The 14,112-nt window shown below is 36.3% G+C and overlaps 1 protein-coding gene across 6 annotated transcripts in view; it reads right to left on the bottom strand.

Moving 5' to 3' along the window:
- The window catches only part of DYM (dymeclin), a 277,415-nt gene that overhangs the window by 75,887 nt on the left and 187,416 nt on the right, over positions 1-14,112 (bottom strand). For all 6 annotated transcript variants that reach the window (XM_081148364.1, XM_081148366.1, XM_081148361.1 and 3 more), the window contains one exon: positions 1,580-1,682. In XM_081148364.1, coding sequence (XP_081004490.1) covers positions 1,580-1,682 — 103 coding nt within the window. The remainder of the gene's footprint in view (positions 1-1,579; positions 1,683-14,112) is intronic.

The raw sequence follows: 14,112 nt of genomic DNA, 5'->3' as shown, positions 1-14,112 counted from the left end.
AGGGCAACCTCAAGACTATGTACATTCAGCACATTTTCATGAAATAACAACACAGAAATACTATGTGAATCAAATGGTAATTGTACAAAAATAACAAAACATTTACAGATGAACCAAATTCAAATTCTTAATAAACATAATCCCCACCACCACTCAGACCATAACGAAAGTTTCGAAGGAGCCATTAAGAAGAAACAGTTTTCTTATAACAAGTCATGGTACGGATAGAAGTGAGCTATTATACTAATTTTTTAAAAAGTGAGAATATTCAACTAGCAGGAAAATCTTAAAAGATAACTCTTTTTATGTGTGTGTGTGTCAGAGAAGTACTTCGGAATTATAAACTTAATACCTTAATGGGAGGATAGATTATATCACATACACATACACACAAAATAAATAAATAAAAGAAGAAAAATAGCACCAGTCAGGCTGTGGCTGCACACAGCTATCTCTGTTTATCAGTGACTGCTATCCGGACTGGGTGCTGTTCCCACAGTCTCATATCAGCACAACCATTTAGAAATGAAACAAACCACAGGAAACAAGCAAAACAACTCTCCAGCTGTCTGGTATGCACCGCCACTTCAAAATCAGAATCTAAAAATTCTCTCATAAGGTTTCTAAATATCAAACCACTAAGTTGTTGTCTGGGGATTTAGGGAGGTCCTTATTAGAGCTTGATGAACTACTTCTGTGGTTTATGATAAGATAATTTTTAGCATAGTCACCTACACCATGTCCCAAAATATAAGAAATGTCACAGACAGTGGCACTGCCCCATAGGAGCTCATAATGCACTCTCCTTCCTATTATTATATAATACTATTCCATCATCATCCTGAGGTCAAGTGGCATTACACTCTTCATCTTTAAAGTGGATGGAATGAAGGCAGTGTGTTACTGCTGTTCTCTGCTGATCGTGGCTGACAAGACTAGAGTAGCATACTGACCTGAGCAAAGCCAATTAGAGTCTCTTTCCCAGGAAGTGAGAATTAGGGCTTGAAGACTCTGATCAGGGAGCTAATGGCCTGACACTCACAAGGACATGTTATGGGTTGGGAGCTGGGAAGAGGAAGGGTTGGGGTCGCTATTTCAGTCAGTGAATGGAGAAACCTGGCCTATAGGAAGCAGAACAACAACACTGAAGCAAAAAGCAGCAGAGCACAGAAACTAAATGGCCTCTGAAAGACAGGATATTCTTGAATCCAATGGTTTGTCAATATTCAGTTCTTGTTCTCTAGAAATTCATGTTTAGGTCCTCCCCTTGAATGAGAAACCTTTGCATATTTCCTACAAAACCCCTCCCTTTATTTTTCTGTAATTAGTTTGAGAGGGTTTCTTGACTAAGGTAATGAGTCCTAATTATTAAAAGTCATTGGTTTAGGGTTGATTTTCTTCAATCATTTGTTAAGAATCTTTAATTTTTTCACCCTTGACTTACGATACCACTCTTGTGTATTAGAGACTTCTAGGGCACTAGGATCACAGGCAGATGTTAAGAAAAGGGGGTATTTTTATTTATAAGTTTAGCAATGAAAAGAAAAATTTTTATTGACAAAGTAAGGTAACTACTTACATAATCTGGTAGAGGAACATCATTGGAACTTAGCGAACCTCTCAAGGACTGTGTGGCTTGTTCCAGAACTTTGTTGTGTTTTTTAGACAGCAAGGAAAACAAACTGAAAAAAATAAAAAACTCCAGTTATCTTAAAAGAACTGTCTCTCCTTTCCTAGGTCTTAATGTGAAATTATATAGTTCCACAGAATGTCAATCATTCTAAAATACATTTGCAATGATTCTTTTTTCATGCCCGTGTTAACAGCAGGATTAACAATACTATTGAGGTAACAAAAAATGAAATGAATAGCATGTTTAAATTATAAAAGTTGTAAAGTATATAAAAACTGACAAGTTAAAATTATATTTTAAACATAGGAGAAATTTTCAGAAGATTGCTATAGTGGAAAAAATAGCAGACAAATATTTAGAAAATCTGGGTTATGAAATGACTATGAGTAACTCACAGTATAATTTATTACAAGTCACATGAGCTTGTTATATCTCAATTTCTCATCTTTCAATTAAATGTGTTGGGTTAGATTATTTCTCTAGTATAATATAGAGTCTATGATTTATATTCATATTTCTCAAAAAGAATGATTTTATACATATAATAAGATTTCTTCCTCTGACTATGATGAATTACCAGGTACTGAATAACTCTCCTCTTATAATCAGCTAATAAACTGGACAAAATATATGAAACAACTGTTTTCAGATGTTATACAACATCTGAAGTGCAGGATCCTGATCCCTAAAAGAAGAGAGATCTACCTATGGTGAGTTTCTGCCTAGAGGAACATTCTAGGCTGTGGCTCATAATGGCGGGACCCAAACAGTACACATTCAATACTGTGTTGAGCTGAGAAGACAGAGATATGAATTTGGGGGTGCTGTGGCAACTGGAATTTACAGGGCAAATTATCAGATGGGAGAGAAATGCAAGCGAGAAGTCCAGAAATCTGCCAAAAGGTCTGAGTGTTTGGCTAAATAGTAAGCTGTATAGTACAGAGAAAGATCCCACGTGGTGTGGCAGTTAAACAATTATCCAAGAGATGAAAACTGAACAGAGACTTTTGGAGGTCACAAAAGAATGAGGATGCTGGAATGCCAATCAGCTGGTGTGGATAAATTCATGGAGCATGGGCATTCATTTGACTTCTCGGAAAGGCCATGCTTTAGAAGTAGAACTAATCTAACCCAGAGTAAAAATTATTCCATTCTAAAATGTACCTTAACAGACCTAAAATGATCAATTTTCAAAGGATAAAGCTAATTTACATTAAATATAAATGGGTTAAACACTCCAATTAAATGGCAGAGATTGTCAAACTGGATAAAAGGCAAGACCCAATCACATGCTATTTACAAGAGTCACACTTGTAAATTTAAAGACACAGATAAATTAACACTGAAATGATGCAAATAAAGATATAAATACTAATCATAGGAAAGCTGGAGTGGCCCAGCCAGCGTGGCTCAGTGGTTGAACATCGACCTATGATCTAGGAGATCGAGATTCGATTCCCAGTCAGGGCACATGTCTGGGTTGGGGGCTCAATACCCAGTAGGTGGCGTGCAGGAGGCAGCCAATCAATGACTCTCATCATTAATGTTTCTATCTCTCCCTCTCCCTTCCTCTCTCTGAAATCAATAAAAACATTTTAAAAAAAAAAGATGAAATCATTAAAAAAAGACAAAAAAAAGACAGCTGGAGTAGTTTTATTAATATTAGAGTAGGCTTTCAGGGCAAGAATGTTATTATTAGAGATAGAAAGATTTTATAATGATAAAAGGGCAATTCACCAAGACGACAAAACAATCCTAAATGCTTCAAATATACATAATTATATAATTAAATCTACTATAGCTAATGAATTAAGAAATCCTCTTTGGGTTAGATGGCAGCTTAAAAATAAATGCAGTTCTGATTCCATGTACTTTTCCATATAAATTTGAGGTATAATTTGTAGTTCTTTTAAAAAAAATGCCAAAAATATTACTCTAGTATTTCTTAGTGATACCCTGCTAAATAAAATATTACTCTGGCTATCTTTTTAGGAAAATCCCTAATTATTTCAGATGGTTTAAATGGGATACTCACTGAAGACAAGGCTACTGAGTATTCTTTCTAGATTAAGTTTTAACATTATCAAGAATAAAAATTCCTTAAACATTGATTGGTAATGCTGGATGTTATACAAAGCAAATGTAACAGGTGCAAGAAACTCCTCTAAATCTATACTTCAGTAGAGTTGGAAGAAGAAATAATTAGTGAAATAATTATTGAATGAATAAGTGTGAAATTGTATAATACTGATTAAGTACTAAGCATATGTATAAGAAAGAAATTTCTTTGAAATGGAATAGTCCAACAAAGTTTCATGAGGTGTTATCTTATATAGAATCTTTTAAAAAAATGTATCTTTATTGTTCAAAGTATTACAGATGTCCCTCTTCCCCCCCCCCCCCCCGGCTCAGCTACCCCTCTTCACTGCACTATTGTCTGTGTCCATGGATTAGGCATATATTATATAGAATCTTGAAGAAAAAGGATTTGTGGAAGAGAAAAGACATTTCTAAATAGAAGGCAAAGCACAGAGGCAAAATAGGGGAAAGTGAGAAGACTGGAATAAAAATGCTATATAAAGAAGTAGGAAAGCCTGGCCGGCGTGGCTCAGCAGTTGATCATCGAGGAGATTGAGGTTTGATTCCCAGTCAGGACACATGCCCAGGTTGTGGGATGGATCCCCAGTGGGGGGTGTAAAGGAGGTGGCCCTTCAATGACTCTCTCTCATCACTGATGTTCATCTCTCTCTCTCTCTCCCTCTCCCTTCCTCTCTCTGAAATCAATAAAGATGTATTTAAAAAAAGAAGTAGGAAATAAGATTCCATCTATAAGGGTATGTGCATTTTTTTCAATCATTTTATTTTTCTGGGGTCTTCTCCATTTGAATTTAGTCTTGCTTTGTTTTGTTTTTCCTTTTTAGAGTTAAAAGTAAATACTATACTTTCTACTCAAGCCCATTCCCATGACCCATTGGTAACTAATGTTAGCAGTTCATTGTATATGATTCCAGAAATGTTATATGCATCAAGAATAAATGAATACTGTCTATTTACATCCATCTTTTTTATTCCACAAAATATAAACTGTTTGTACCTGCACGTCTCTTCTTAACAATATATTTTTTGATTCATTCAACAAACATTTATGGAGTGTCAGTTACTTGATACCTAAGCGTATGGCTATACCATAATTTAACTAGTCCATTATAAATCACTGCAATGTTTCCAGTTTTTTTGTATTATAAATATAAATAGTACTGCAATGAATACCTTTGTACACAATTTTTAACCTACCTGAGGGGAGACTATCGATAAATTCCTTGAAGTAAAACTGCTGAGTAAAAGAATTAAAGAACAGAACAGTGAACTGCATTAGGGTGTGTATGTGTGTGTACTTTTAAAGTTTTTTTATTGATTTTTTAGAGAGAAAGGAAGGGAGAGGGAGAGAAAGAGAGAAACACTGATGTGAGAGTGAAACATCAATCGGCTGCCTTCTACATGCCCCCTACCGGGGGATCAGGCCCACAACCCAGGCATGTGCCCTGACTGGGAATCAAACAGGCAACCTTTAGGTATATGGGACAATGCCCAACTAACTGAGCTACACCGGGTCAGGGCGGGGTATATATTTTTTGATGTACAAATCATTTTAAAGGTGATGAAAATAAAAAGGTCAGAGTATATTGGGATAGTGTATAACACATATTCACATGAAAATACATAAACAGGGAAATCAGTAGGAGTTTTCTAATTGGTTTCAGTACATTTTCTGGAATAATTTCACATGTTCTTTTGAGACACAGAACTTTGGTGGTCAACTGTAGTTTAGTGCATGGACTCAGAGGCATAAATTGGATGCCCAAATAGAAAGGGAAAATAATAAACATACCTGGAAGAAGTGAGTTCTTGGTATTAGTAAGATTGAAAGAGGGCAAGTGAAGCAACACCGCATACTCCGTTGAGTTTACAAAATACCAGATCTCAGGCACTGTTTTGTGGGTTCAACAAACCTGGGACTCAGTGTCCTAAAAGTGTAACTTCAGAGGACAAAAGAGGTAATCTATGATAACTTTCATTATTGGTAAAGGAAAATTATTAAATGAGTCCTAGGAATTGAAGCAAAAAGGATTTAAAATTGTTTCCTTTGGAGAAGAAAGGCTAGTTTACATATTTTAAAAGAGAATCCTAACAATCCTCTTTCCTTGTTAGGAGACAAAACAAGGAAGTTAGCTTCAATTCAAACATAAGCTCTTTCACTTGGGCATAATGGAAAATTTGACTATTAAGGGCATAAAAATGTTGAAATGGTCCACCTTAAGTAGTTGTGGCTACTGTTTCCAGCTGTTTTTAAGAAAGCTGGTGTAAAAAAGATGCTGTGAGGTCACTTCCAGTTTTCTATCATGAATGAGAAACAAAGAATTCACACTTCAAGTTGTTATTCTTCTACAAATTAATAGGCTTTTCCCTGGTCTTATAGCTAGAGCTTTCAAATTTTAGTGTTTTGTTTTTTTCAATTCTAATTTTGGCTTTAATTTAGCATTTTTAAGGCAAAGTGACCTAAGTTTATATGAGACATGACTTGCATATTGCTGAGAAAAATAACTTTTGCTTAAAACTTTGTATTCCTAGTACCAGCCCTAGCTTAATGCTAGAGTAAGTAATACGTGATGTGCCTATAAAAGGATAATTTGGATTTTAAAAATAAGTGAAAATAACTTTCAAGTGTGCTTAATATCTACTCAGTCAGGATAGGGCTGCCAGAATTTTCTTTTTAATGAGAAAAAGACTAGATTTTTCTCTTTGTACATGAAAGCTCATTACAAATTGGTTTAATAATGAAATACTGAAAAAAACTTATCAAGAACAGAATGAATGAGTAAACTGTGGGATATTCATACAATGAAATCCTATGAGCAATTTAAAATGATCTAAAACCACATGTAATAATATGGATAAATCTCAAAAACAATGTTGTTCTACAAGCAAGGAGCCCTTGTAGAAGAATGTGAACAAGGAGATATTATTTATATAGTGTTTAAAACATGCTAAAAATATGACGTATCTTTTACAGTAAAACATAGGAAATAATAAAATATATATGGAAATGATAAACATTACACATGGATAGCCATTATTCTCTGAGAAAGAAGGAAATGGAATCAGAGAGGAAGAAATAAGGGATTCAATGAGTGTGTGCATTCTCCACCCCACCCCAAATGTTCTTTTGTTTATACTGAACACATACACAGGAGATTGCCATATTACTCTTTTTTTTTTTTTGCTGTACACCTGAAATATTATATACAGTTAAAAAGGTGGATAAAAAGAATACACTATCCTGGAGAAAACAGTGCCTGCCAGTAGACAGCATTCAGGAAAGAAAGCAGCATGTAAATAGAATATGTGCAGTCAGTACAACCTGCAACATGCTCAGAAAACCACAAGCTGCTGAAAAGGGCTACAGTTTAGGGTGCACAGTTGGTGGCAGGAGACAAGACCAGAATGAAAACAGTTTGAAGACAGACTGAAGGGCTACTATGGTACATCAAAAAAGCCCTGGTCTTTATTCTATATGGAGTGAGAAGCTAATGGAACATCAGTCTTACTAAATGATGAAAGAGACACAGTTCCTGGCCTCCGAGGAGCTCAAAGTCTAACGGGATAAGAAAAGTGTCTACAATACTGAAACCAGAGAATGCCATGGGTCTGAAGAGTGTGCTGTGGGAACACAGAGGAAGTTAGGCACATTTCACAGAGAAAAATCTATCTTGACTGTGACCTTGAGGGTCAGGGCATTTGCTAGCTGAGAAAAGTAAAGGCGGAGGGAGAGCAATTCAGAAAGGGGAAACAGTGGATAAGGGGAAAGGCACAGAGAGACTTTAGAAAAGTACTAAGAGCTTACAAGGCCAGAACAGTGAAAGACCAAGGAGGTGAGAGGTGGCAAGAGATGAAATGAAGCTGGCAAGATAGGCAGGGGCCTGTTAAAAAACAAAACAAAACATGCTAAGAGGTCTGCATTGCAGCTTGTCAAGTCACTGAGAGAGACAGCAAGTCAAATATTTACAAAGAACCTATGATGTGCCAGGCAATGTACAAGCTTCCTGGGATACAGTGGTGTTTGTCCTGCCCTCCTCCTGAAAGACGTGGTCAGGTCAAAGAGGATACACTTACATAGAAGGTTCTACTGCCAGGCAGTGATGGAGATGAGTGTGGAATGCTGTGGGGACATAGATGAGGGCTACCTCATTCTGGAGATAATGCCTGAGCTGAATCTGAGTGAACAATCTGGAGTTAGCCAAGCAAATGAGGCAATGGTAAAGGTAATCTGGGCAGAGAAAAAAAGCATGGAGGAAGACAGAGAAACCTGAGCATAGCGTTGCTGGTGCAGGAAACAGCACAGCACACACGTTTATAAGGTGTTAAGTACACGATGGAGCACCACAATATGGCTGCGTAATAGTGGGACAGTTCATAAAGCACCTCTTCAGAGTCTCACCTACACCATAGGCTTCATCTTGAAAGCCAGAGGTGTTCTATGATAGCAGGGTGACAATAAGAAAAAGAGACCAAAAGCCAAGCTGTTGTGTTTGGTGTTCAGGTAGGGGGTGTGGGGAGAGGAATGGGAAGGAAGGGTGACTGATATTCCTTGTTCGTCTATATCCTCAATCTCTCCCTAATGCTTTTTTTCTCTCTCCCTTTCCCTCTCTTTCTCTCTCTCTTTCTTCCTTCCTTCCTTTCTTCTTCTTTTCCCCTTCCTTCCTTCCTTCCTTCCTTCCTTCCTTCCTTCCTTCCTTCCTTCCTTCCTTCCTTCCTTCCTTCCTTCCTTCCCTCCCTCCCTCCCTCCCTCCCCTTTCCTTTTCCCTTTCCCTTCCTTCCCCTTCCCCTTTCCCCTTTCCCCTTTCCCCTTTCCCCTTTCCCCTTTCCCCCTTCCCCTTTCCTTTTTAATCCTCACCCAAGGATATTTTTTTCATTCCTTTTCAGAGAGAGTGGAAGTGAGAGAGAGAGAGAAACGTCAATGTGAGAGAGACACATCGATTGGTTGCCTCCCACACATGCCTCAACCAGGGCCAGGGATTAAGCCTGAAACCAAGGTATGTGCCCTTGGCCGAAATCGAACCCAGGACCCTTCAGTCTGCAGGGCGACCCTCTAGCCACTGAGCCAAACCAGCTAGGGCTCTCTCATCTTATGGTGGCCATAGAGTTCCTGCCATAGAACCCAGAGGCTCCTAAAAGCAAAGTTTGGAAATCAGACTTGAGCAGTGAGGTACAAGTAGATAATGATTACATTTGTTTTAAAAGGATTCCTCTGCCCCAAGAGAGAAGGATGGACAGGAGTTGGCAAGGGAACAAGAGCAGAAACAGAAAGATCCTTTAAGTAACTTTTATACTGCTAAAAGTAAGAGATGAGGTGCCCTTGAACTAAAGCAAATATGAATTATTTGGAAGACACAGAGAGTGAAAAAAGGGAATCACCGATGATGACTAACTTGGAAAACTTAGTGGCTGGCTGAGAATGTGACTGGACATGCTAGAGAAATACAGGAGCTGAAGAGTAGGGAGAAGGCCCAGGAAAACAAAGTTATGCCTTAAAGAAAATAATAACAGCAGCAGCTTCTTTATAAATCCCAAAGAGCTATTAAAATGCAAAGAAATACAAAATATCATTAAAGTCATTAAAGGCAGAGCTACGTTTAGAAACCAAATCTCTTTACACCAAGCTTCATGCGCTCTCCTTTGCAGGCTGATTCCTTTCCTGCAGGAACCCCCTTCCTTCCTCCTCTGGGCCCATCTAAATGCTGTCTCTCCTTCAAGGCAGAAGAATTCCAAGCTGCTGGTTTTCCATTCCCTCTGTGAAAGATTCCTCTATCCTGTGCTCTCCCTGCCTCTGAACTACACCAACTTCTTGACTACTTAGATGGCACTTAAATACAGTCTTACATTGCTGTTTACCTTATTTTTAATCAGCTTCATTGAGAAATAATCTACATATAATAAAACTTACCAATTTTAAGAATAAAATTTGATGAGTTTTGAAAAATATAAACCTTCATGTAACTTGTCACCATCATCATGATATTGAACATGTCCATTATTCCAAAAAGTTCCCATATGCCCTTCATAGTCAATCCCTTCCTCCAATATGCCCATCCCTGTAACCTTGCTTCAGGCAACCACTGATCTATTTTATCACTATGGTTTTACCTTTTCTATAATTTCATGTAAATGGAATCACAGCATATGTACTCCTCTGTGTCTGGCTTCTATCACTTAGAGTGTTTCCCAAATTTGCCCACATTGTTTTGTGTATCATTCTTTTTTATTGCTGAGTAGTTTTCCACTGTATGAACACACCTCCATTTGTGTATCTTTCCACTGATGGACATTTGGTTCATTTCCAGTTTTGAGTTATTATGAATAAAGCTGCTATAAACATTCTTGTACGAGTTTTTATGTGAACATATGTTTTCATTTCTCTTGAATAACTACCTAGGAGTGGGATTGCTGGGTTGTATGCTATTTAACTCTGTAAGAAACTGCCAAGCTGTATGTTCTACATTCTTGCTAGCACTTTATTTCAGTCTTTTTAACTTTAGCCTTTCTGTTGGGTATGATTAATTTTCATTCCCCTAGTGAGTTTTCTTGTGCTCATGTTTTTCTTTGGTGAAGTGTCTATTCAAATTATTTGCCACTAAAAAAAAAAAAAATCCATATTGTTGTTCTTCATGAGTTGTGAGAGTTCTTTACATATTTTAGATACAAATCTATTATCAGGTATATTTCTGTAAATAATCTCTCACAGACTAGGATGGGGGGGTGTCTTTTCAATTTCTTATACTGTATGGTCCACCTGTGAATAATACCTGGTTATAACGGTATGAACATTGACTACTGATCTAACCTAAAATTACCGTGTAACTGTATTGGAGGAATGGGGAAAGAGGCACCTTGGAGTGTATGCAGGTGAATGTGTGTAGCTGCTGGAGAGTTTAAGATGATACCTAATTCTTTTGAAACACTGGTCTTTTCACAGAGAATGTTTTTATTCCTCATTCTACTTCTCTTCTTCACCTCATGAAAAAAATCCCCCTATCTATTCAGAGAAAGTGGAGCAGACCAATGATCACCAAGGGCAAGATTCAGGTAGCCTTAATAGAGGACAATCAGACCAACTTAGAGGTGAGGGAAAAAGGCTGAGAGAGAAAGGGGCAGGTATTGGGTGGCTCTAATAAATGTTAGAACGGGCAGAGGATTAAAACCTGTTAATAATATAAAAATGTATCAGTCTGTGAAGATTAGAACAAATTCATTTTATAAAACATGCCCCTTAGTACTTGTAGAATATAACAGAAACAGTAACTACTCAGGTTTTCCCTAACTATCAAGTTATATAATATTAATTATTTGTTTTAAATACGCTGTTTTATGCTCTTAAATTACTATATATATTGTACACATGGTTTTTTTTCTTTCATATACGAAGTTCATTTAAGGCCTTGACTGTATAACTTTTTTTTACAGTGTTGTGCGTACAAAAGGGTCTCAAATATGCTTGCTGCTAATATTTGTCTGTCTTCTTTTTCTCTTCCATCTTTCTTACTCCAGTAAAAGAAATACATCAGTATTCCTGTCTTACAAAACTGGAAACAAGGTCTTTGTTTTTAGTAAAATAAAAAAAAAAATCTTAATTTTTAAGGACCTAAAATTAAAATGGAGATGGCTAACTACGTAATTATCTTTGCTAAGAACACCGACATTTATAAAAAGAAGCAAGGTTAGAGCAGAGCAAACTGCCCATTCATTCACACTCAATTGGCTTAATAACCATAAACATTATTTTAAATACATAATAACTAGCTTAAAATTCATTTGCATCCAAGACAAGTGGTAAAATGGCATTGATTTTATGGCATAGAAGGCAGAGTTCAAAATAAAAAACCTTATCACCAGCTTGCTATAGAGTAAGGCTTGTTAAAATGCAAATGATTAGTGGACTAGCAGTATACAGCATAATGCACAGGAAGATGTGTCCATCAGCACACTGAATGCCACATGATCCATTAGAATCTATGTTGCTCCATATTTCAGTGCTCTAAGAAAAACTCAGTAACTCATTTTCTTCAAAAACTGAAGTAAAAGCAAAAGATATAAAGATACGCATTTATAAAATCTAGTAAGCAAGGTTCCCACCAAAAATGCACACCTTGAACTGCAATTGCCACAAAAACACACAAGTTACCTTAGCAAGAACTTGAAGTTACCGTAACAATGCCCAGTATGATCTTCACTGTCTGACTGCATAACCAAAAATTATATGAAGAACCAAAAATAACTAGTCATGCAACATGGCAAAGTATTCAACTAATAATGTTTCTTAAAAACACGCTGAAACTCAGAAGTTGAATTTCTCCTGGTTAATGTAACTAAATAAGGAAAACTGAAAGATGACTAAGTTTAAAAATATGTTATATGAATTAATGAGTGAAAATATTTTAAAAATATCAGATAAAATACATGATCTGTCAATATATGACCTCATAGTTATACCAAATATACAAGGGAGTGAAAAAAGAGAATCTAATATTAAGCTTAAAAACAATTACTTTTATTTTTCACAAAGTCACTCATAGAAATTTTTTTGGTGCTTTTAACTTTAAAGTAATTCAGTAGGAAAATATATAACAAAAATATCTAATAAGTAAAAGGATTATTTTCTTAAGCAGGTTCTTCTAGTTTTGAGTAAATTTGGTCAGAAATGCTATTTAATAAGATTGACCTAAGTAAATGAAAACCTTGGTAATTTGAATTATCTCAAAAAACACACAACTATCCCTAATTTTGACTTACTTTTTATATCTCTTATGTGCATAATATACTTAATAACATATTTTATTGTATTTTCTCTTTTCTATTAGAAAATATATTCTATAAAGAATAGAAACAGATCTTCTGACTGAAAGAATTTAGATTGCCTTTCTGTCACCCTTTGTTCGTCCCTTAAGAAAATTGCATGCCAAGCAGATTGCAAACCTACCCCTGAAAAAAAAAATTCTGTAGCACAATGTCACTCATTATGATGACAATTAGGACTCATAACATTTAGTGAGAAAATTCACTTGGAAAGTGGGGTTATCTCATAGTGAACACAAGAGGAGCCAGGATGGACAGTTTAGAAGTTACTGTCACAAGTTGTAAGGCACTTCCTAGTGTAAAGAAATTTCCTTTCGGGGAAACCTACCATTTAAAGTATGTTTACCACCTATCAGATTTAATAAAGATGGTCACAGGAAACAACACTAATAACTGTATTTAGAAATGCTGCGGAATATCTACTCTTATTACACAATTAATCAGGAAGATGTTTTCTGGATGATGGACCCTTAATTTCGGGATCCCAACTAGAACTTAGGGATTTCTTTTTGCTTAGCCCTTAATCTTAATTTAGCAAATATAATTAGTTTTTGAGAAGCTATAGGAACAAAGTCTTACTTGGAATTATAGGTCTTTACTAGTAAATGCCTTTTTTCAACTTTTGCCAGCCTCGTTACTATTAAAAATCTTTATATTTGGCCCAGCCAGCATGGCTCAGCGGTTGAGCATTGACCTAGGATCCAGGAGATCGCAGTTTGATTCCTGGTCAGGGCACATGCCCGGGTTGCAGCTCGATCCCCAGTGGGGGGCGTGCCGGAGGCAGCCGATCAATGACTTTATATTTGCAAAAGCTCTATCCTTTCGATTCAATGTCCTTTCAACTTTTTTGTACTTCATTACAAATTTATACTGGCTGTACACATTTTAAACATATATCTTTCCTTAACTTTTGCTTGTATATTTATGCCATTTCTTCTATGAACACAATTTCAAGGGGGCAGATGTCCGTTCCCCTTCCCTTCTTTCAAATCCTCTGCAATGTTTCCTGTGAGTTAGTGATTCCCTGTCCCCACTTTCAACATCCTGATCAAATTCTTAAAATATGTGACTGATTTTTGATGAATAAAATTTATTCAGAATTAAAGTTTAGAAATACTCTTTAGAAAACTCAAAAAGCTAAATATGTATATTTATAGTAACTTCATAGGAAACCCACCTGTACCATGACTCATCCTCACTCTAAAGACAAACCAAAACCACAAAGAAAAATTTCCTAGCATGAAATGGTTACCAATGCCCAAGAGAGAGCTGTGAACTCAACTCTAAGTCTAATTAATCTAATTTAACACAATTCTAAACAAGCTAAATTATTACCTTCCTCAGGTAAAACTTCTACATAATAAAATCAGTGAAGAAGGGGAAACCAGGATGGGAATATACGGAGATGGGGAAAATGTAATAGTAAAATCAAAAAACGAGAAGAGTTTTGACATCAAAGTAGGAGCAAACTCAGCATTCCATTACTGCTTAGTACAATGGTCCAAGTTCATGGCAACATCCCTGCAGTATCCAGAAAAAGATGCAAATGTGCACAAGGTCTTGTACTTAAA

Source organism: Miniopterus schreibersii (genome assembly GCF_964146895.1).
Source record: "Miniopterus schreibersii genome assembly, chromosome: 10".
NCBI classification, from domain to species: domain Eukaryota; kingdom Metazoa; phylum Chordata; class Mammalia; order Chiroptera; family Miniopteridae; genus Miniopterus; species Miniopterus schreibersii.
The sequence above is the reverse complement of the archived record's forward strand: the minus strand, read 5'-3'. Positions and strand labels throughout refer to the sequence as shown.